The sequence below is a fragment of the Acomys minous genome (assembly GCF_964271855.1).
Source record: "Acomys minous genome assembly, chromosome: 7".
In the NCBI taxonomy this organism is placed as follows: Eukaryota; Metazoa; Chordata; class Mammalia; order Rodentia; family Muridae; genus Acomys; species Acomys minous.
The window spans coordinates 121,439,552-121,461,664 of record NC_140488.1 but is presented as its reverse complement, the minus strand read 5'-3'; the positions used below and the strand labels follow the sequence as shown (position 1 = coordinate 121,461,664).

The 22,113-nt window shown below is 38.1% G+C and overlaps 1 protein-coding gene across 2 annotated transcripts; it reads left to right on the top strand.

Moving 5' to 3' along the window:
• The first annotated feature begins 4,577 nt into the window (after positions 1-4,577).
• Positions 4,578-21,707, top strand: PRDX4 (peroxiredoxin 4). 2 transcript variants are annotated; one of them, XM_084791139.1, is made up of 8 exons: positions 4,578-4,647; positions 4,769-4,972; positions 10,497-10,614; positions 12,796-12,912; positions 15,282-15,404; positions 17,131-17,261; positions 18,775-18,809; positions 21,599-21,707. In XM_084791139.1, the coding sequence occupies exons 2-8, from the start codon at positions 4,774-4,776 to the stop codon at positions 21,647-21,649; spliced, it is 774 nt and encodes a 257-aa protein (XP_084647265.1). In that variant the 5' UTR covers positions 4,578-4,647; positions 4,769-4,773; the 3' UTR covers positions 21,650-21,707. The 2 variants fall into 2 exon arrangements, with proteins under 2 accessions (XP_084647265.1, XP_084647264.1); XM_084791138.1 differs by lacking the exons at positions 4,578-4,647; positions 4,769-4,972 and adding an exon at positions 6,844-7,197.
• Positions 21,708-22,113: the final 406 nt, after the last annotated feature.

Below are 22,113 nucleotides of genomic sequence, written 5' to 3'. Positions count from 1 at the left end.
CTTTAATCCACTTGGACTTGAGTTTTGTGCATGGTGACAAATAGGGGTCTAATTGCATTTTTCTACATGTAGACATCCAGTTAGACCAGCACCATTTGTTGAAGATGCTGTCGTTTTTCCATTGAATGGATTTGGCTTCTTTGTCGAAAATCAAGTGAGCAAATGTGTGTGGATTCATCTCTGGGTCTTCAGTTCGATTCCATTGATCCACTAGCCTATTGCTGTGCCAGTACCATGCTGTTTTAATTACTATTGCTCTATAGTACAACTTGAGATCAGGTATGGAGATTCTTCCAGAGGATCTTTTATTGTATAGGATTGTTTTTGCTATTCTGGGCTTTTTGTTTCGCCATATGAAGTTGAGAATTGTTCTTTCAATATCTTCAAAATATTTTGTAGGTATTGTGATAGGGATTGAATTGAATCTGTAAATTGCTTTTGATAAGATGGCCATTTTTACTATGTTGATTCTTCTGATCCACGAACAAGGTAGATCCCGCCATCTTCTGATGTCATTTTCAATCTCTTTCTTCAGAGGTTTAAAGTTTTTTTCAAATAAATCCTTCACTTGCTTGGTTAGGATTATTCCTAGATATTTTATATTGCTTGTGGCTATTGTGAAGGGAGTAATTTTCCTAATTTCTTCCTCTGCCCGTTTGTCATTTGTATATAGGAAAGCTACTGACTTTTTTAGTTTATTTTGTATCCTGCCAATTTGCTGAAGGTGTTTATCAGCTGTAGGAGTTCTCTGGTGGAATTTGGGGGGTCACTTATATACACTATCATATCATCTGCAAATAGGAATAATTTTACTTCTTCCTTTCCCATTTGGATCCCCTTGATAACCCAATAAAGAAATGGGGTGCAGAACTAAACAGAGAATTCTCAACAGAGGAATATCAAATGGCTGAGAAACACTTAAAGAAATGCTTGACCTCCTTAGTCATCAGAGAAATGCAAATCAAAACAACACTGAGATTCCATCTTACAACCATCAGAATGGCTAAGATCAATAACTCAACTGACACCACATGCTGGCGAGGGTGTGGAGAAAAAGGAACACTCCTTCATGGCTGGTGGGAATGCAAACTAGTACAACCACTTTGGAAAGCTATCTGGCACTTTCTCAGAAAAATGGGAATAGGGCTTCCTCAAGACCCAGCTATTCCACTCCTTGGAATATATCCAGAGGATGCACTACCACACAACAGGGACATATGCTCAACCATGTTCATAGCTACCTTATTCATAATAGCCAGAACATGGAAACAATCTACGTGTCCCTCAATAGAAGAATGGATAAAGAAACTGTGGTACATCTACACTATGGAATACTACTCAGCTATTAAAAACAAGGAATTTCCAAAATTTGTGGACAAATGGATTGAACTACAAATTGTCATAATGAGTGAGTTCACACAGAAGCAAAAAGAGCTAAATGGTATATACTCACTTATATTGAGACACTAGTCCAAGGTGTACATCCCCATAAAAAACTGTACCTACCAGGAAAGTGGGTAAGAGGGGAGGACATCCTATTGAGACTTTAGGTGTGAGAAGCCTGAGAGAATGAGGAAATAGAAGGATCCAGCAGGTCCTGGAAAACTACAGGCGAGTCTGGGCCCTGGGGTCCTTCCCCAACCGTGGCAACAGCCAAGGAAAAAATAGGCAGTAAACCTCAAACCCCTACCCAGACTAGCCGATGGACAGAACATTCTCCACTGTTGAGTGGAGAAGGAGATCTAACTTTCACACAAACTCTGGTGCCCCATATTTGAACATGTCCCTTGGATGGAGATGCCTGGTGGCACTCAAAGGAAAGATAATAGGTCACCAAGAAGATACTTGATACCCTATGAGCATATACAGGGGGGGGAGGTTCCCCTCAGACACAGACATAGGGGAGGAGAGTAGGGGGGAAGTGGGAGGAAGGGAGGAATGGGAGGATACAAGGGATGGGCTAACAACTGAGATGTAATATGAATAAATTAATTAAAAATAATTTAATTAATTTATTCAGATTATAACTCAATTGTTCTCCCATCACTTGTATCCTCCCATTCCTCCCTCCCTCCTGCTTTCACCCTATTCCCCTCCCCTAGGTCTATGACCGAGGGGGACCTCCTCCCCCACTGTATGGTAATAGGCTATCAAGTCTCATCTTGGTAGCCTGCTTATTCTTTCTTTGAGTGCCACCAGGCCTCACCACCAAGGGGAAGTGGTCAAATATGGAGCACCAGAGTTCAATGCAGCAATAAACATTGAACTCCTACTCATATCTAGCCAATGGACAGGACATTCTCCACAGTTGTATGGAGAGCAGGGACTGACTTGGACATGAACTCTGGTGCCCCCTTATGTTCTTTACATTATGATAATGCTAAATTTAAAAAGAATATTTAGATGTAATATTAAAGAAATATTCATAATAAGAAAAAATATTTGTATTTTACAGAATAATGAACCATGAAACAATATACATGTGAAAGAGAACATTTTGAATTAAGTTTAGTGACTCTTGCCTGTGGGTCCAGCATTTAGGAGGCAAAATATCTATACACATAAGAATAAGCAGATTTCCTTTTTTTATTTTTTAGATTTTCTCAATTATAAAATAGAAAATTGACATGAATTCAAGGCCAGATTGAGCTACACAGTATGTACCAGGACAATCAATGTTATATAAAAAGACTTTTTTTTTAAATAAAAGAAACCATTCTGAAAAAAGACCAAATATCATATGAGTTTATCTATAGGAATGATCTATAATAAGCAATCCCTTAGAATCAGTTGGTAGATTAGTGGCTATCAGGTTACAGAGTATAGGAGTCACTGAGATAGTTTGCTAAGCTGTAGAAACTATCATTTTGAAAGGATGAAAATGTTCCCCAACAATATAGTGGTGATGATTAAATAACAAGAAAAATAATAAAATCTCTGAGCTACATATTTTAAATTTTACATATTATATTTCAAAACACTGCAAAATAAAATATTTTTTCTTATTTTTACCTCCCTATGACAGTGTCTAGCATATAGCAGATACTTAAAAAGAATTTCTGAAATCAAATAAGTAATCTAGGGTCTCTTTTAAAAGTTGCATCTGTATGAATTTGTACTAGGTAATGATGAGGCCTCAATCTAATAATAAATGTGGCAATGACAGAGTTAGGCAGCAGAACAGGTGTTTGTGGAAAATATTTGGGAGTATGTGGGCCTTTTGGGGTTCATAACATAAGTGCCTTTAGAAATATGCCGAAGACCTTGGAGACTCTTGTGTCTTAAAATTTTTAACTTTTTAAAAACACTTTAAAGTCTTGTCCCCTGGCTTCTGAGAAATGCTTTAAGAAATATACATTAAGGTGAAAATGAAATAATTTCCCTTTCTCATATCCTCTCCTCCTAACAAACATTGCCTGCCTATACAAAAGACAGACAGCAGAATTTGCTCATATTAGTCTAGGTGCTGCTTTCAATGTGGCAATTGTTTAAGATGAACAGCTGTGATTTTCTGCTCAACAAGTCTGTGTTGCTTTTCCTATACTACTCTCACTCTTTTGAACTCATTTTAAACGTGTGTGTGTGTGTGTGTGTGTGTGTGTGTGTGTATAAGTTCATGCATGTGCAGTGATCAGAGAATAACATTCCAGGAATAATTTCTTCCTTTTCTATCTTGTTAAGACAGAATAACTTTTGTTTCTACTGTATATTTCAGTCTATCTGGCCTCCCACCTCACTCTAGGAGTGCTGTGTCATTGTAATCTGATTTTTTTTTCATACACATTCTAAGATGTGCTGGTTAGGCTTCTGTCAATGTGACACAAACTAGAGTCACCTGGGAACAGGTATCCTCAACTGAAAAAATGCCTCAATCAGATGACCTGTAGGCAACTCTGTAGGACATTTTCGTAATTAACAACTGATGTGAGATGGCCTAGACCACTGTGGGCAGTGCCACTTCTGGACATGTAGTCCTTAGTTGAATAAATAGGCAGGCTGGACAAGCTGTGGGGAGTAGGCAGTTAGCAGTGTTCCTCCATGGTCTCGGGAACTTCAGTTCCTGCCTCCTGGTTCCTGTCTTGAGTTCCTTCCCTGGTTTCCCTTTATAACAGACTACAATCAGAATGTGAAGTCCAAACATGCCTTCCTTCCCCAAATTGCTTCTGGTCATGGTGTTTTACCACAGAAATAGAAAACAAAGACTCACAATCATGTAAGGATGTGCACTTTGCTCAAAATGTCTGTAATATGTAGAGTCCCATTAGAAGTCAAAAACAATGTATGGGCAAGTCAAGTTAATAAATAGACACTTAGGTGACCATTGATTAATATCTGTGATATTGGAGAATCAGACCACCCCCTCTGTGTCTGATGGTATTACATTTTTAATATGCGTAACTAACTCTAACTGGATGGTAGATGCCTAGAGGGTCGTGCTTCCCCCCCTCCAAGCTTCCTGGTGGATGATGCTATGACAGCATAATGTCTGCCCAACTGTGATTGGCTGAAAGGCCTCAGTACAAGTGACCTCAGAATGACAGCTACCAAGAGGTTTCAGATCAACTGAGGGACACAGAGTAGACGCCAGGGAGGTGGCCAACCTGGTCGCTCTCCCCAGCGGGCAGGGAGTTCACCGGGGCCCAGCTGGTGAGCAGTCCCCTGCTAACAACTGGGGAATCTCAGCTTGGCTTTTTTAACCCAAGTTCAAGCTTAGAGGCCCAACTTAGGGCCTGGAAATCACTAGGGCTAGTGGCTGTTTCTTTTACAGTCACCATGGATCACCGTGGCCGCCAACGGCCCACACTCCATAGTCGAGTCTCTGGAACTGAAATCCGAGTTCCCAGGTCCCTGCTTCCGCTCCATCTGGAGCAGGAGGCTAGGGAAGGAGAAGAATCGGAGCGAGAGCTACCTCGTCAGAGGCCTGTCCTCTGCGGACCTTCAGAAAATGAAGAGCCACAGGAAACTCTTATGAGTAAGTATATTCTCTGTGGGGTGGGGGGGAGTAATGAGGCTTCTAGGAACTGAACCCAGAATCTTCTGGACATGTGCTTTAAGACTGAGAGCCCTGCTGCATCCCTACTGGTGGCACCACATTTGATTTGAAACCATACACCCCTTGGACACACTTAAGTCACCGAACTGTTTACCTTGTAATTTCTGCTCGAAGAGAAAGGCCAGTCAGGAGATATTGCTTTTCAGATTAGACCCTTTTATCTCTGCGTTTCACGAAACTGAAAAAGGCTATGTCTAGAGAGGGAAGCTCCCGAGTTCACTAATAGATCATCCCACAAGAAAAGGCATACCAGACTAACAGTAATAAAATGCTTGTCCATTGTGCTTTGGGAAAGTATGGTGTGAAAGGAGTAATGGGTCAAACGTGTAGAAGAAGGGAGAGCAGACATAATAATGGCCCATAGTCAAACTTTTTTTTTTAATTAAAGATGGGATTAGGGCCTGGAAAGGGGGTTTAGTAGTTACGAGCACTGGCTCCTCTTCCAGAATACAAGGGTTTGGTTCCAAGCACCTTCGTAGCAGCTCATAACTGTAACAAGTTCCAGGGGGTCTTTTAAAGCTGTCTTCTGGCCGGCCTCATGAGCACCAGGCGCGCAAGTGAAGCACAACACACAGACAAAACTCTCATTAAGAACAAAACCTGAATAGAAGGACCGGCAGAGTCTAAACCAGGGTTGTGGTTAGGAGTGCATGAGGGCAGCAGGGCAGCACTAGAGCTGGCAGGTGACGTCACAATTCAGTCTTTGACACACTAAAATGCAAGTGATGTAGGCCCTGGAGCAACCACTGAATGGCAGGGCATGCCAGAGTGTATCATGGGTAGGAAAGGCAAAGCAGGCAAGAGCGAGGGCTAGACGGGTAAACGGGTAATTGTGCTGTTGCAGGAAGCTAGAAGGCATTCCCAAGAATTTTCAGGTCTTAATTGGAAAAAAAATAACCTTTGAAGCAAAATTAATTCACCCAAAGTTCTTTTTGCCAGCTAGAGAAAAGCAAAGGATAAGCTATTTGCTTTCAAGCTTTTCCGGGACTGAAAAGGGCTGAAAAGATGGGAGAATCATGGTACTGTACAGACAAATCACTCCGGGGCAGGACAGGGGACACACACTTGTCTTTTAACTCCAGAAAGTTTGTACTGTCCATGGCCTGGAACCTCCCAGCCTCCTAAACATCCAGTAACCAACAGGACAAATATAGTCAATCATATTTCAAAATAACAGGTTTTGGGTGTTTTCCCATAAAAAAGTAAATGAAGTGGTATCTGCATCCCACATTATATTTATCAGACTGTACCCTATAAGTATATTCAAGCATGATCTGTCAAAAAAAAAAGAAAAACAAAAAAATTATGAAAGTGACTTTAATTAAAATTATAAATTGTAAGTAAGCCTGATGCCACACACCTTTAATCCCCAGCACTCAGGGAGGCAGAGACAGGTGTATCTGTTAGTTGAGCCTGGTCTACTGAGTTCCAGGACAGCCAAGGATATACAGAGAAACCCTGTCTCAAACCAAAAACCAGAAAGTTATATTGCAAGTCCTTCACAGGCACATAGGTTATTTTGAATTTCTGAGGGGGACAGCGTAAGGGGGTAGGGAGGCTTTGTTACAGAGATGGACAAGGAAACACCAGCAGGGACATGGATAGCCAGAGCTCCTTGAAGCCACTTTTGACAAGTTGGGAAAACATGCCAGCTTGGCCCACCCTATTGCGCAGGCGCAGAAGCCCATTGTGGGAGGGTGGGCAGGGAGGGGCGGAGCCTACTCCCATGTGGCGACCCGGGCGGGGGGAGGGGAGGGAGGGAGCTGAGTGGGGCGGAGCAAGTCTCGCGAGGCCGCGCCCTAGTTCCCGCGGTCTCCAGCGCGCCCTTTTAGCTGCTTGGCGGCAGGGCTCTGGGAGTTTTAGCTAAGGGACGTGTTTTCGCGTTCGCTTGGTCATGGAGGCTCGGTCCAAGCTGCTGGACGCTACCACTCCATTCCGTCGCTGGACCCGAAAACTGGTGCTGCTCCTGCCGCCACTTCTGTTGTTCCTATTGCGGACCGAAGCTAGGCAGGGCTTGGAGACTGAGGAGCGGTTCCGGACCCGCGAAAATGAGTGCCACTTCTACGCTGGTGGACAAGTATACCCCGGAGAGGTGTCCCGGGTTTCGGTTGCAGATCACTCCTTGCATCTAAGCAAAGCCAAGAGTAGGTGGTACCCTGCAGAGGTTGGGTGGATAGGGGCAGAACTTGGGGACACTTAAACCCTAATTGTGGATGCTATGAAAGGGTGGAGCTGGGCCGCACCCCCAAGGCTGCCTGGGAACTCTGGGTCCACCCTGTTGCCTTTGTTGGTGTAAGGATGGAGGTGGGCTCCTTGGATGAAGAAAGAGATGGTTTCCTCTGACCTGATTTCAAGAGAGGTAGTGGTTACCCCAAAAGCCACAGATGGGGTTGTTCCCAGTCCTGGGCTTTCAGGAGTGGAGGATGTTGTGCAAACTGAAAGACTTCCTTAAATATCCGAAAGTGCCTGCAGCAGTCCTGTCTTTTTTTTTTTTTTTCCTTTTCAGGGAAGAAAGCACATTGATAAGTTGAATAATGATTCACAGAAAGTTTGATTAAACAGAGAAGTGGCTAAACAAAATGTTCAGAAGGTCAAACTTTTTTTCGTAGCTTACAAAGATTATTATTGAAAGCAATCTACCAAAAATTTGTAGAGTTAATGGATATCGATGTTTCTTTTGTTTGTTTGTTTGTTTTAAATAAAGACTTTCTTATAAAGTATTTTGGAGGGAAACCAGGTAGAGGTGGAAGTGTGTGGCACAGTTGGGTTGATGGTAAATCTTGTGTACTGCCAACTGGGCTTTTCATTATTTGTCTTTCTGTCCAGTGTTTAAAGCCAGTGGACACTCTCAGAAAGACACGTCAGACTAAGTAGATACTGAGAAAGTTGAGGCCTGCTACATCTGGATATTAAGACTGCCAGAAAAGTGACCAGCGCGTGCGGATACAGACCATTTCGTGCTTGCTTTTCCATAACGCACTTTTCCTAGGGATTATTTAACATTCTGTAGGCGTGTGTTAGTATTTTGGTTGTTGCAGCATATTCTGTGCTGGTATTCAGTGAAAACAGCTTTTGAGTCTGTTCTTTGGACATGGGGACTAGACAAATCTGACAGAACGGCTTCAATTTCTATGGTCTTCCTACTTAAGCTTACAGAGTGCTAGGGTTAGGAATGTGCTGCTCCACATCTGGCTACCTGATAGTTAAGAACCTCCAGAGATAAGGGGATGTTGCTACCACATGCCATGAATGAGAAAGCCTGCTTTGCCTCCTTCAATAGTTGTAGTTTCATAGTACAATTTCACTACTTTGGGACTGTTTTTAGAAAGCCTGCTTTGCTTTAAAACTAATTATTTCCAAGTTTCATTTATTTCACTTGCTTGAAGAAGCTATTCTGAAATATGTTCATTCAGATATACTTCCTCTTGGAAACAAAGCCATTCTAAAGCTGTATTTGGAAGTACAAAAGAAAAACTAGTATTTATAATAGCTTCCTGTTACCAAAAATCTTTCAAATTTTGTATATATTTGGTGCATGTATGTGTCACATACAGGCTTACCTAGAATTGAAGAAAATTGGGGATTTTTTATTCACAAATGGGAATCTTGTAGATTGCCTATATTTTCCAAATCATTTTAATAACAGGTAAAAATTATAATTTACCTTTTCCTCAATGGAAAGAAAAAGTGATGCAACACAATCCAGATTTATGTTAGGAAAAAATGGGAAACAGCAAAATGTTTAGAGTAGTTAAATTGAATATAGAAAGAATTTTGTTGTCTTCATTATACTTTCCTATGTTTACCAGAGTCCTTATGCAGCATTGTTGATTTGTTGAGACAATCTCACTATGTAACCCTGGCTTTCCTAGAACTCACTATGTACATCAGACTGGCCTCAAACTCTCAGCGACCCACCTGCCTCTGCCTCCTGAATTAAATTAAATAGAATTAAATTAAATTAAATTAAAAGTATGCATCACCATGTTTTTAAAAATAGATGCACAGGGCTGCTTTGTGAATTGTAGTTAAAGATCTTAGCAAGATAACTGCAATTCTTCTGGTTTTTTTTCTGTTTGGTTTTTCAAGACAGGGTTTCTCTGTGTAGCTTTGTATGTCTTGGACTCTCATTTTAGACCAGGCTGGCCTTGAACTTACAGAGATCCACCTGACTCTGCCTTGCCAATAGCAGGCTTGCTCCACTGCACCCAGCTCAAATTTTCAATCACAAAGAAAAATTTGCAAAATCAAATTCAGAACAAGATTTATTTTCCAGATATGGTTTTCTATATATGTAAAATCTTTAAGGGAGTATCATAAGAGGTCATTACAATTATTGTATCCTCTTGTTTAAGCATTTGAGATACTTTATATAAAATATACACACTTTAGAACATTTCTGATTTTATTTTCTGGTCTCTTAATAAATTCAGGATTATTTATATTAGGTAGTTCTGAGTCAAGGTATGAAATCTCGTGTTATATATGAGTTTCACAGAATTCATCTTTAGTTTGTCTCTGTTGAGTGAATGTTAGTGCCAGCTTTTACACAAGAGTATGAGGCTTGGTTTCTAGAAACCTTAGTTCAACTTGCAAGTAGGTATCGATCTCACTGTATGTAATAGTTTTAAAAGTGTTATCTGAATGTGTCAACAGCATGAAGGGACATAGTTATCAAAGGGTGCTGGCTAGAGTTACAGTGTGCCCTTACAGGACAGTAGCACTATTGAATTTTCATCTGGTCACTTGAAACCTGTTTATAGCCGTGGGTGGGGTGGGGGGTCTTCTTTTTTGAAGTCTTCTAGGAAAACTATTCAATGATCTGGGATAACTTGGAGAAGCTGTAGTGAGATATCCAGTAGGATTCAGTGTAGGGATAAGATGTAAGATGTTGTGGGCATGGACAGAAATATTTTTCTAATTTTATTCAATAAATGTGTGTTACTAATTTATGATAACCATGAAAAATTCTATATTAAAAGTATTTTCACTGTCGTTCCAGTGAAATTTCCTCCTATTACATATATGGGCACCAACACACACTCACTCCAGAAGTACTTGCTTGTACCTGTTGCCTATAGGGTCACAGAGACTTTTATGCTATATGATAGCTATGGCAGGAATCCTGACAATTTATCTTAACAGTTAGAGGATCACTCCCATGTCTTGCACTTTGAAGGTGTTGTGAAGGGATACACAGGTATCTCTCCGTCAGCAACTTTTAAAATGCTTATACTTGTATTTTGGTGTAATTGGTGTCCTTTTAATTCTATGTATCTTATGTATTCTCTAACAGGAAGTTATTATTCTAAGTTCTCAGAAGTCTGTAAGCTTCCAGACTGCCTACGAAGTCCAAAGATTTAGAAGTCTTAATTTTTAGTGTTTTTCTAAAGCCATTCCAACAATTTTCTCAGTGTTACAGAACATTGTTTTTCTGTCTCAGTTTCCAAGCCAGCGCCTTATTGGGAAGGAACAGCTGTGATAAACGGAGAATTCAAGGAGCTCAAACTGACTGACTATCGTGGGAAATACTTGGTGTTTTTCTTCTACCCACTGGATTTGTAAGTAATATACAAATAACCATTAATGAAGTGCCAGTCTTTGTCATTTGTTATCCAAGAGCAACAAACAGTTTTTTTTTAAACTGATGGTTCTTAATAAGGCAAGCTAAGAGGAAAAAGGCAATATCTATTATATATTTGAGTCACAAAGTTAATTAAATAAACTGGTAATAATTTAGCAAGTTAATGCAAGAGTTAATAATAGTTCTGTTTACTATAAAGGCTTTGCTATTTTTATTTGCTATGTCATTTTTCTGAGATTTGAACATCTTAATAGTAATATATTTAAAATATGTGATACTTTTTGATTGTGGGGTTCAATTCTGACAGCATTATTTGCATGGCCATAAAGTCAACTCACAGTAAATTGTCTTATAGCTTTATTCACATTCAGGAGTTTATTTTGAAAAAAATACAATTCTGAGAATGCATTACTCATTACAAGAGTGAAAAGAATCCCCCAAATAGTTATCTCAATCTCTTATATATTTTTTTTTTCTATTTGAGTTTTTCGGAGGGCTATATAAAGTAAGTAAAAGATCCCTCTATCTTTGCCATTGTACCTTTCTCCAGTAAGATGAATCTAGAATTAATGAAATTAAACTCATTTCTATACACTGTAAGCCAAGAGTTAACATTTTCCCCTATAAGACAAAGAACAGTAAATTATTTTAATCTTGTTATCTCTGTGCAGCTGTCCATCTTCCCCCTTTCATGCTTGGAGTTATAGATAAAATATACATGCATGATTGTTGTTTTGCTGCAGAAAAATTTTACCAATAAAAGACAGGCTTTGGCCAGTAGGACAAAGTTTGCCAACACTTTTACTAAGCTGTGTGGAAAGAATTCTAATAAAAATTAAACCATTAAAGCCAAAACAGCTTATCTATCTAATCAGAGTATACTCTGTCTACATTACCTAAAAGAATAAGTTAATTTCTAACAGACATCAGAAGTAGAAATCTTGAGATAATAAGAAAGAAGGCAGAATCTGATCGTTTTCCCTTTTAGAAAATGCTGGAAGTATTTATACCTGGGCAGTTAGAATGGTTTGTGTTCACATGACAATGATGTGCTTGAATAACTGAATTATTTTTAAATACCCTGTTGGGCTCTAGTAAGAACCTGTCCCCTAAGTCTGTTTTTTTTTAATTTCTGTGCTATAACCCATAAATTAAGAATCACATATTTTATTGTCTGTCACCTAATACACATGGATACATGCACAGGGTATCATTCAGTTGGTGTGCAGAAGCACAACCACACAATGTTAAAATACTGGAAAATTCCATACAATGTGGTAAATAACCATTTCCCCACACACCTCTCCAATTTGCTTTTCCCAAGTGGTCACTTTCTGAAAATTTGAGATCTAAACCTGAGATTGACTATCACTACTGAAAACAAATGTACACATTTATGCCTAATAAATAACTACCCTAGGTATGGTGTATTATCATTGCTTATGTTTTAATATTGATTGCAGCTAACTAAATCAGTTTAACCGTAGTTTGAAAAAAATACACCCAGTGGGGCTAGAGAAATGGCTTAGTGGTTAAGAGCACTGGCTGCTCTTCCAAAAGACCAGAGTTTAATTCCAAGCACCCACATAACTCTAGTTCTAGGGGCCTTCATACTCTCTTCTGATCTCGCCAGGCACCAAGGATATACATGTGACACAGACAAGCATACAGACAAAACACTCATAAGCATAACCACTGCCCAGAGTATCATCCTCTCAACCCACTGTTCTCATAAAATGCACATAGAGGAGGCTATCCCATGGGAATAAGAAAAGCAAATAACAGAATGATAATAGACAGTGTTTAGATCCCTTGAAACCTATAAAAACACAGCTACAAAGTACTAAAGTTCATGAAATGGGGGTGCTGCTGGGAAAAAACAATGACCACTCATTGATCAATTGACTTATAAGAAGAGTGTTTGTTGAAATGGAGTTGAGAGCGCAAAATTTCTTTGAATATTTAATTAAATAGTAATAGACTTTCACTTCAAGAAAAATAATCTATCATTTGTTCTTAAAGTGTGTTTTATGTATGCTCAGAGGATCTGTAATCAATAAAATCTCTTTTGAAAGTTCAGGTATGTGCTTACTTTGAGAAAACTGACTTTTCTTTTCTTTCTTTCTTTTTTTTTTTTTTTTTTTTTTTTGACTTTTAGCACCTTCGTGTGTCCAACTGAAATCATCGCTTTTGGTGACCGAATTGATGAATTCAGAGCTATAAATACTGAAGTGGTAGCATGCTCTGTTGATTCTCAGTTTACCCACTTGGCCTGGTCAGTGTTTTGTCTTAAAGCTTGGATAAAATGAATAGATTTACTTCTTAGTCGTGGGCTCATAGCTCCTAACATGGTAATATTATAATTATATATTGGGTATCCTTAATGTGAGAAAAATTAAAACACTCCATTTTGCTACATAGTCATCAGTGTGTTAGTTCAAAGTCATTAGCTTTTATTTTATAGTTTTCAAAACAGTAATTTTTTAAAAATTAATTTTAAACTAGTGTGACTGAAACAGAAGGATCTCTATGAGATCAAGGCCAGTGCAGGCTACAAAGTGAGATGCTGTCCCAAAATTCAAAATAAAAAAATTAGTTCTAAAAGTAACCTGTAAAAATATATTATGAGAAGATTTTTTACCTAGTAAGTTATAAAGAACTGCAAGTTAAAATGTTATTTTTAAATTATTAATTGTAGCCTAGTAATTGCTTATTATTAGTATGCCCAGCTAGCAATCAATCAAGACACACTTGTTATATTTTAAAATAGCCTTAGTTAACCTGGGGCAGGGCAGGCATTAATCCTCTAAACTACTTCCCATAGTGGGGCAGGTATGGGATACCTGCCCCAATCCCATGCAGTCTGCTTCTAATAATGTCTATCAATCTACCTCCCATCCAAAATCCCAAATACTTGATAATGTTCTTTATCGAGGCCAAATCTCCATCCATGCTGGCCATGTGCTTCTTTTCCATTTAACCCATGGCAGCCTTCTTCCCCTCTCTTCTCGCGAGCCTCTTCTCTCCTCTCTTCTCCAGACCCTTGGGTCTTCCTCTTCTTCTTCTTTCCAGGATTCTCCTGTCTCTCTCTAAGCCAGGGAACCTTAATCAGTCCTATCTCATCTGCCCTGCCCAGGTGAGATGACTTTTTTATTAATTAACATCACAATACATCAGACCATCCCCCAACATGAAAATGATAAGTCATGCCATTTTTCCCTGTCTGATTGGCCAAGATTGAAAAAAGCTCATTATCACTAGAGATGTGGAGGAATGACCTTCTGGCATAGTTGAGGGTTCAGCATTTCTTGAGAGGAGCTCAGCAACATGTCTCAAAATCTGAAAAGTGTATGCGGGTATATATGAATTTTGAATAATGTCAGAAATTTTTTTGCTGAATTTTTTTCACATAGTAAAAATCATTGAGAATTCTTTTGATTTTAAAATGTAATGTTCAGTTCATTAAACTTATAAATATAAAACAATGTTTTTTCTCATGCAGTTTTTATACACAGACACATTAAAATGTTTAAGTATATATAACAAAGTCAAATTGATTGAAGACCTACAATTAAAAGTCACATATATCCTGATTGCTAATAGAAGAATATTGAATGTACACATTCATTTGCTTTATCATTTTTGTAATTGATTATAAGTCCTTCCAGGATAAAATGCATGTCAATTAAGAAAAAAGTTATACCATTCCAAATAATTTAGGTGTGCTTTCCTATGGGAATTAGGGGCTGTGATTCTCAACTAGATAAGTTTTATACTACTACTAGCTAAGGTTTCTACTTTGATGTCAGAACAGGGGCTGCAGACCTTCAGAGCAGTATTTGCATTTTTGTTTTGTTTTTGCTGTTATGTCAGCATCCTTCCATGGGGTAACAGCCCACAAGTGCTGTCATTTCAGGTTACAGATACTTAAATCTGAGGACTGATGGATCTCAGATCATGACTAAGTTCCCATATTGCTTCATATGGAGTTTGTAATTTTTGGCCTTAAAAAGCAGTGGAAGGAAGGTCTTCTCATTGCATCCCACCTCTCTTCCAAGGCTTTATCTTGTGATCTACTCTGACTTGAGACACACCCTTTTATTATTATAAAATCCAATATAATATATAATTAATGTGTGTTTAAAACTTTCAAAAATGCTCCATCTGTGTGGGCATGGTGGCCCATGTCTTTAATCCTAGCTCTGGGGTAGCAGAGGTGAATATATCTCTGTGAGTTGGAGGTCAGCCTGTTTTCTTAATTATCCTGCACACTATGCACATCCTTGAACCTATCAATTCTAGAAGTCAACCGAGAAGTGTACAAAAATTAAAATATAGGATACTTCCAGCAGTGTTTATAAAAGAAAAATGCTATCGGTTTTATGTCTGTCAGTAGAGATCAGTAAAATACAGTATTTTATACATTAAAAATGCCTTGTGTATCTATATTTAGTACTTAAAGGATATGGATATACCACCCAGTGAGGGGGAAAAAAGCATGAAAATAGAAAGTACAGTAGCTTGTTTTTGTTTTAAAGGTGGTATATGTATATAGTTTTATTTATATACCTTCATGTGTGAAGTTGATTTTTAATGTATGCTAATTACTTATCTCTGAGAAGTGAAATGTTCTTTCTGTTACAGGATTAATACCCCTCGAAGACAGGGAGGACTGGGGCCAATAAGTATTCCACTTCTTTCGGACCTAAACCATCAGATCTCAAAGGACTATGGTGTATACCTTGAGGACTCAGGCCATACCCTTAGGTACCGTTCATTGGTTAACATATTACACAATCCAACTGCATTCATAATCTTCCTAAAATAAGTGATACTTAGGAGTCAGAAGATATATATTTTGAGTCAAAAATAATATTTTGTTGTATTTGCAGGAATGTTGTAAATGGTCTTTCAACTGTTGATGCCCTATTTAAACTAAACTAGAGTTGTTGCAGGCCTTTGACAACCTCTCTATTTATAGATAAAAGAAACAGATGTGTGGGTCAGAATAAGTTAATAGCAGAGACCAGACTTGTATCTGGGACTTCTAACTCCTTAGCTCTTTTTCCTTTTTTCTGAACTGGTTCCAGTAACGTTTTTCTAATGCATACTTAGTACATCACAAACCCATACCTTGGGAAGGTGATGGTGTTATTTCACCCAGCAGCTTTTTCCTTTTTTGATTTTTCAAAGTTTTTCAGAATGAGTTCTGGAACTCACTCTGTAGACCAAGCTGGCCTCAAACTCAGGGATCTGCCTGCCTCTGCTTCCAAACCCTCCTACCTTTACCCAGAAGCTTTCACTGGATTACATGAGCTAATAAGTGCAATTAGAATTCTTTCATAAAATGGCAATTTTAACTTTAAAAAGTTGTTAAACATTGACCAAGTAATATGACCTAATACTGAATTTACTCTTTTATTTTATTTTTATTAATAGCTTATTTTTTCTTTAGCCCAGGCTGGCCTCGAAGTTGAATTCCCAATTATCCTGCCTCTGCTCTGCCCTCCCCCCCCCCCACACCCCAGCCAGGTAGTAGGATTATTTAAAGTCAGATTCAGATTTTTTTTTCCTTCAGAGAGAGAGAGAGAGAGAGAGAGAGAGAGAGAGAGAGGAGAGAGAGAGTGTGTGTGTGTGTCGGATTGGGGGGGATAGATTAAGAGAGATTATTTTCTAAGGCAGAGTGTAGCCTTGGCTATCCGGGAACTGGCTGACCTCCAACTAACAAAGATCTACTGCCTTTGCTTCCCCAGAGCTGGAATTAAAGCCACCAGATAAATTAAGCATTTTTTAAAAAACATACATTAATTATATATAATGCTGAATTTCATTATAATATTTCCCACATTTATGTAATGAATATCTGTTCATCATATTAAATTGCCCATTATACTCTCTTGCCCTACTCCTGCTGAACCTCTCCTAATTAGTCCTTCTACTGTCATGTCTTTTTTTATATATGTGTATGTGTGTGACCCAATGAATTTTAAGTAGGGTGATTTATAGGACCTTGAAAACCTTACCAGTGGCTCAAGAAAAATGTATTTTATTCTCCAAACAGCCATTAACTTCCTATAAATACAAGGAGGGGTTAAGCCCCTCTGGAACCTGCTTATGAATCCTGAAATATATGAAGAACCCCCTCATCCTCAAACAGATATTTTAAATTATGTGTATCTGTGCATGTCTGTGTATGGATGTGTACATGTGAGTGAAGGTGCCTTCAGAGAGAGGCATCTGCTGCCCAGAGGTGTATGATCTACCTGAAGTGGGTGCTAGGAAGACTTGGGTCTTCTGGAAAAGCAGTATGTTCCCCCCAAAAAAAATTTCAAACTACCATTTAATGGTGATATTTCAAGCATATAGTAAATGGAAAATAGGAATGTATGTGGCAATAGAGTAGGCAAGTAGTATACTGCTGCTTCTATATAGCAGAAGACTTACCTTAACTGAGAAGGAATGGGATCACTTTTACCATCCCTGTGCTTCACAGAGGACTCTTTATTATCGACGACAAAGGAGTTCTAAGGCAGATCACTCTGAATGACCTCCCTGTGGGTAGATCTGTGGACGAGACCCTACGTTTGGTTCAAGCTTTCCAGTACACTGACAAGCATGGGGAAGGTACCTTTCTTTCTAAAACCTTAATTTTTTTATTTGAAAATATATGTGTTTATAATGAATTTTGGTCTTTTTTCACCCCTCATTACCTGCTTATCTGCTTTTCCCACCAAAACTCTTCTTCCTGCCAAGCTCCCTTCAACTCGTGGTATTATTATTGGTGATCTATTGAGCTTAATTAGGGTTGCTTGTATGAGTTAACTAGGGGTGGGATTATTTACTGCACCATGGACAATTTATCAGTAGCTAGACCACTGAAGAAAGTGACACTTCCTCCCCCATTAAGAGGCTCGATGTGGAATGGGGTCTATGCATCCACTTATCCATGGTAGAATGTTGATAGGCCATCTTGTTCAGGTAACCATAACTGCTGTGCTCATGAGCATAACTGTCATATCATGTCCAGAAGGCATAGCTTCCTAATATTCGTCTTCATTCTCTGGTTCTTAACACTGCTTCTGTCTGTCTTCCAAGATGTTCTCTGAGCCTTGGAGGGGGTGATACAGCTGTCTTCTTTAGGGCTAAGTACTTAACAATCACTTATTCTCAGCACTTTGACCAGTTATGAATCTATGCACTAACTGCTACCCACTGCAAAATAGTTTTTCAGATGATGCCTGAGAGCAGCACTAACTAAATGTATAAACACAAGACATTGTTAGAAGGCAATTTGACATCATGTCTGTGGAGCAAAACAACAGTCGTAGGATACCTCATAAGGCCTATGACCTCCCACCCTTTTTTGTTTTGTTTTGACGTGTGATGGGGGGTGTCATAATTTTTTTCCAATTTGATACACAAATATTTTTTTGACTTTCAACTTTTTTAAGATTTTATTTTTGGCATATACACATAAATTGAAAAAAATACATACAGCAAGAAAAAACACAAAACAATCAGAAATTATCTTTTATTAAACCAAAACCGTAATCTTTCCTTTGTTCTTCATTCCCCAAATCTCATATTAACATCTTAATATCACACTATAACATTGAGTCCCATAGTCTTTAAGATTGCTGTACTTTAAAAGTCCAAGTTACATTTTTCTGCCTCAGTTTTTTTTTTAGTAAGATGAAAAAGTAGACTGATTAAAATTAACTGTAGATTCTAACTGTAGAATTCTCAGAGGAAAAATTTTATCTGAGCACCTTTTACTCTTTTAAATAACTCAGACTGTTAAAAATACTCTTGATTTTGTTTGTTTGTTTGTTTGTTTGTTTTCCAGACAGGGTTTCTCTGTGTCCTGGACTAGCTTTGTAGAACAGGCTGGCCTTGAACTCACAGCAGGCGGCCTGCCTCTGCTTCCTGAGTGCTGGGATTAAGGGCCTGGTTTTGTTTTGTTTAATTATGTGTTTGTTACTATGTCTGTGTGGGAGTATGTCCAGATACTTGAGAAGTCAGAAGTCAATCCCTTGGAGTCAAGAGTTACAGGTAGCTGTCCTGGACTCACTTTGTAGGAGTTACTAGAGAAAATTGAACTGTTTTTAAACTGCCTTATTCTTTTTGTTCCTTTTAGTCTGTCCTGCTGGCTGGAAGCCTGGTAGTGAAACAGTAAGTCATATTAATTTTGTTGGTTTTTTTAAAGGCATGGGGGGATCAAAAAATGTATGCCAGTTTTAATCTTTCCTTATAATCAGACTGTCCTGATTTCTAAAATGACAAATATTACTAAGCAGAAATTATACCACAGAGAGTCCTTTGGCTATGGGGAAAATAGCTCAAAGCAGAGAAGTCAGAATATGGATAATATTGTGAAGTTGAAAGCTAAATATCCAGAAAAAAATAATGTTAAGAAATAAAAAGGCAAAACCAAGAAGGTGGAGTAGAGATAAGGGAGAATAAATTTAGAGGATATGTATGGAATTTCTTCTTATATTATGAGCCAAGAAGACAGTCGCAGCCAAATCTCTCTGTGCATACTAGAATGCTTTTGAGAAAATCTAGTTTTACTAAACACTGAAGCTAATGGTTCATTACTTGTCATTTAACGAAAAAGATTCAAACAAATGTATTTTCTTACTTCGGGATCCTGGCACAGTCTTTAAGCAATCCTCAAAGTAGCCTTTGGCTAGAAAATGATTTGTAAACTTGCTTGAACCTTCTCTTAAATAACATATAGAAATATTCTGCTTTTTTATCTTCTGAAAATCAAACAGTTGTTAGGAAAAGTATTAGGAAATTGAAGGAAGAAATTATCTTAAAAGTGAAAACATCATTAGCCAGAGACATCCAGGGGTGGTAGTCAACTCCTAACCTTAAGATATACTTCTTTCTCTTTTTTTGAACTTTTTTGGACTTTGTCTTTGTTGTTCTTTCTTTAAAGAAAAATTATTATGCATTGTATATTTACATGATAGAGGGATCCGCATGCCACTATGTGTATTTGGAGAGCAAAAGACAAGTTGTGTCTGTTCCCCTTTCACCTTTATGTGGCTTCCAGGGATCACCAAATTTGCATGGCAAGGGCTTTTACCAGTTGAGCCATCTTGTCAGCCTGTTTAATGTTCTTTCTGCATTGTTCTCTGTGTGCCTGGCTGGCTCCTCCTTTCACTCATATGTGATCTCTGAAGTCTTTCCACAGCACTCTGTCACTATCACATCAACCTGGGTTTGTTTTGTTTTTCGAGACAGGGTTTCTCTCTGTAGCCCTGGTTGTCCTGGAGCTCAGTCTATAAACCAGGCTGGCCTTGAACACACAGAGCTCCACCTGCCTCTGCCTTTGCTTCCCAATTTTTGGGATTTAAAGGCATGTGACACCACCAGCCCATCAACCTGTTCTTAAAAACCTTTACCAAAGTCCAAACGTGACAGAATATAAATCTGAAGACAAGAAACATTATTTATCTAATTCATTAATGCATGTTGTCTGGCTAATCATAATTGTTTAAGTTGTTGTCATATAGCTAGTACTCAGTAAATGTGTATTGAAAAAGAACCAAAAAAGAAAGAAAAAAGAACCAAACCCAGAAACTCATGGAATTATTATTATCAATTAAAAATTAAATACAGTATATATTAATACATGCACATTTTTCTGAAAATCTATGTTTTTTTACGAGATTCTTAAAGAAGTTTATGCAGGTAACACATTTTCAGAAATGTATAGTATTTATCCTATAATACTTTTTCTAGTGAATCTTTTCTCCTTGGGAACTTTCACTGATCTTTTAGGAGCTGAACACTCAGAATATCCCTGCAATGTTATTGTTTGTCAGGGTTGGTTTGCTACATGCAGAATTGCCTACTATCTTAAAGTAGAAATGCTTTTTAAACCAATAGCTTCTGATTCATAGTTATAGATGTAAGCCTGTATAATCAATCAAATATAAATCAACCTTATGCAAATTTATCATCTGAAATATCTAGTGCTCAAGATAGCTTTATTGCAGTAATTTTATATCCCCTTTAAGATGCTACTTGGAGGAATTTCTTTTTCTTTTGAGTATTCATTTACTAAGTTATTTATCTGTGTTTTCATTTTCACTTTGTAGCTTGAGATTATAAAACATCGTATTATATTGGCCATGTTCAGTGATATAAATGTGTAATCCCAGCTACTTAGGAGGCTGAGGTAGGAGGATTAAAAGTTCATGGCCTACATAAGCCAGTTTGAATATGAGTTCAAAACTAGGATAGAAAATACAAGGTCCTATCTCAAAAATGAAAAGCTTTAAAAAGACCTTTATACCCAGGCATGGTGGCGCATGCCCTTAATTCCAGCACTGCCAGGCAGAGGCAGGCAGATCGCTGTGAGTTCAAGGCCAGCCTGGTCTACAAAGCGAGTCCAGGACAGCCAAGGCTACACAGAGAAACCCTGTCTCATAAATAACAAAAAAAGACCTTTATATACACCTCAGTGATAATACTTTTGTTTAACTGTTAAAAGGCTCAGGATTCAACACCCCAGTACTCAAAATACCTCGAAAATTTCATTTGATAAACTTAGTGAACACACTGCCCCTTTTTCAGGTTCTTTATTATTATAACATCAAATCAGCAGATAAAATTTAAAATACATTAGCACCTGTGGCAGTGCTTTCAATCTATTTAATTACGTCAGACTCAAATGTGCCATGAAAACTTGGTGGCCAAAAGAAGAGCAGTAGGTAAAATTTGGGTTGCTTGGGCACAAGTGATGTTAATTTAATGATAAATATATTATTTGCTTTTGGTTATAGATAGGATTAGTAGGTAGAACAAATCTAGTTTTTCCTAAGCATGATACATAATCTGATTTGGTATACTAAGAGTGGTTAGTCAAGAGGAGGACAATTAATGCCAAACTACTTATAATGTACTTTGGCTTTTTCAGATGAATAATTTGCTTTTTCTTTTAACAGATAATCCCAGATCCAGCTGGAAAACTGAAGTATTTCGACAAACTTAACTGAAAAATACTTCAGTTGTGATGTTTGGGCCTTTTCAATAAAGGTCACTGTTGTTACCATATTGATTTGTTGTTGTGATTTCTTGGGTAGTACCAAATCTATGTCACAGTCCAAAGATATTTACTGATCAAGGTAGACATTAAACAAAAGAAAGCATTCTGTTCCTAAAGTAAGAAATAATAAGTTGAGCAAACTCACAATCAACATAGCTGCCATTTATGAAGTACATACCATGTGGCTGGCATTATACTTTATTATCACAACTGTTTATTGTAAGATAAAGAAAGAAGTTCGGGTAAATTACCCAATGTTAACATATCTCGTTAGCATAGGCAACATCAGACTTTGGACTCAGATAAGCTACTCCAGTGTGTGAGCTCTTAACAGTCCACTGTGGCTCACATTTCTGCAAAAGTCTTTGAACAGAGAGTGAATTGTGAGCCCCGTCCACAGCTTCCAATATGGTT

Excerpts from the sequence above, each read along its gene's own strand:
- PRDX4 (XM_084791138.1), top strand. The coding sequence starts at position 6,948 with ATGGAGGCTCGGTCCAAGCTGCTGGACGCTACCACTCCATTCCGTCGC. Across the intron at positions 15,405-17,130 it reads GACTCAGGCCATACCCTTAG|AGGACTCTTTATTATCGACG; the intron begins GTACCGTTCATT and ends TGTGCTTCACAG. Across the intron at positions 18,810-21,598 it reads GGAAGCCTGGTAGTGAAACA|ATAATCCCAGATCCAGCTGG; the intron begins GTAAGTCATATT and ends TTCTTTTAACAG.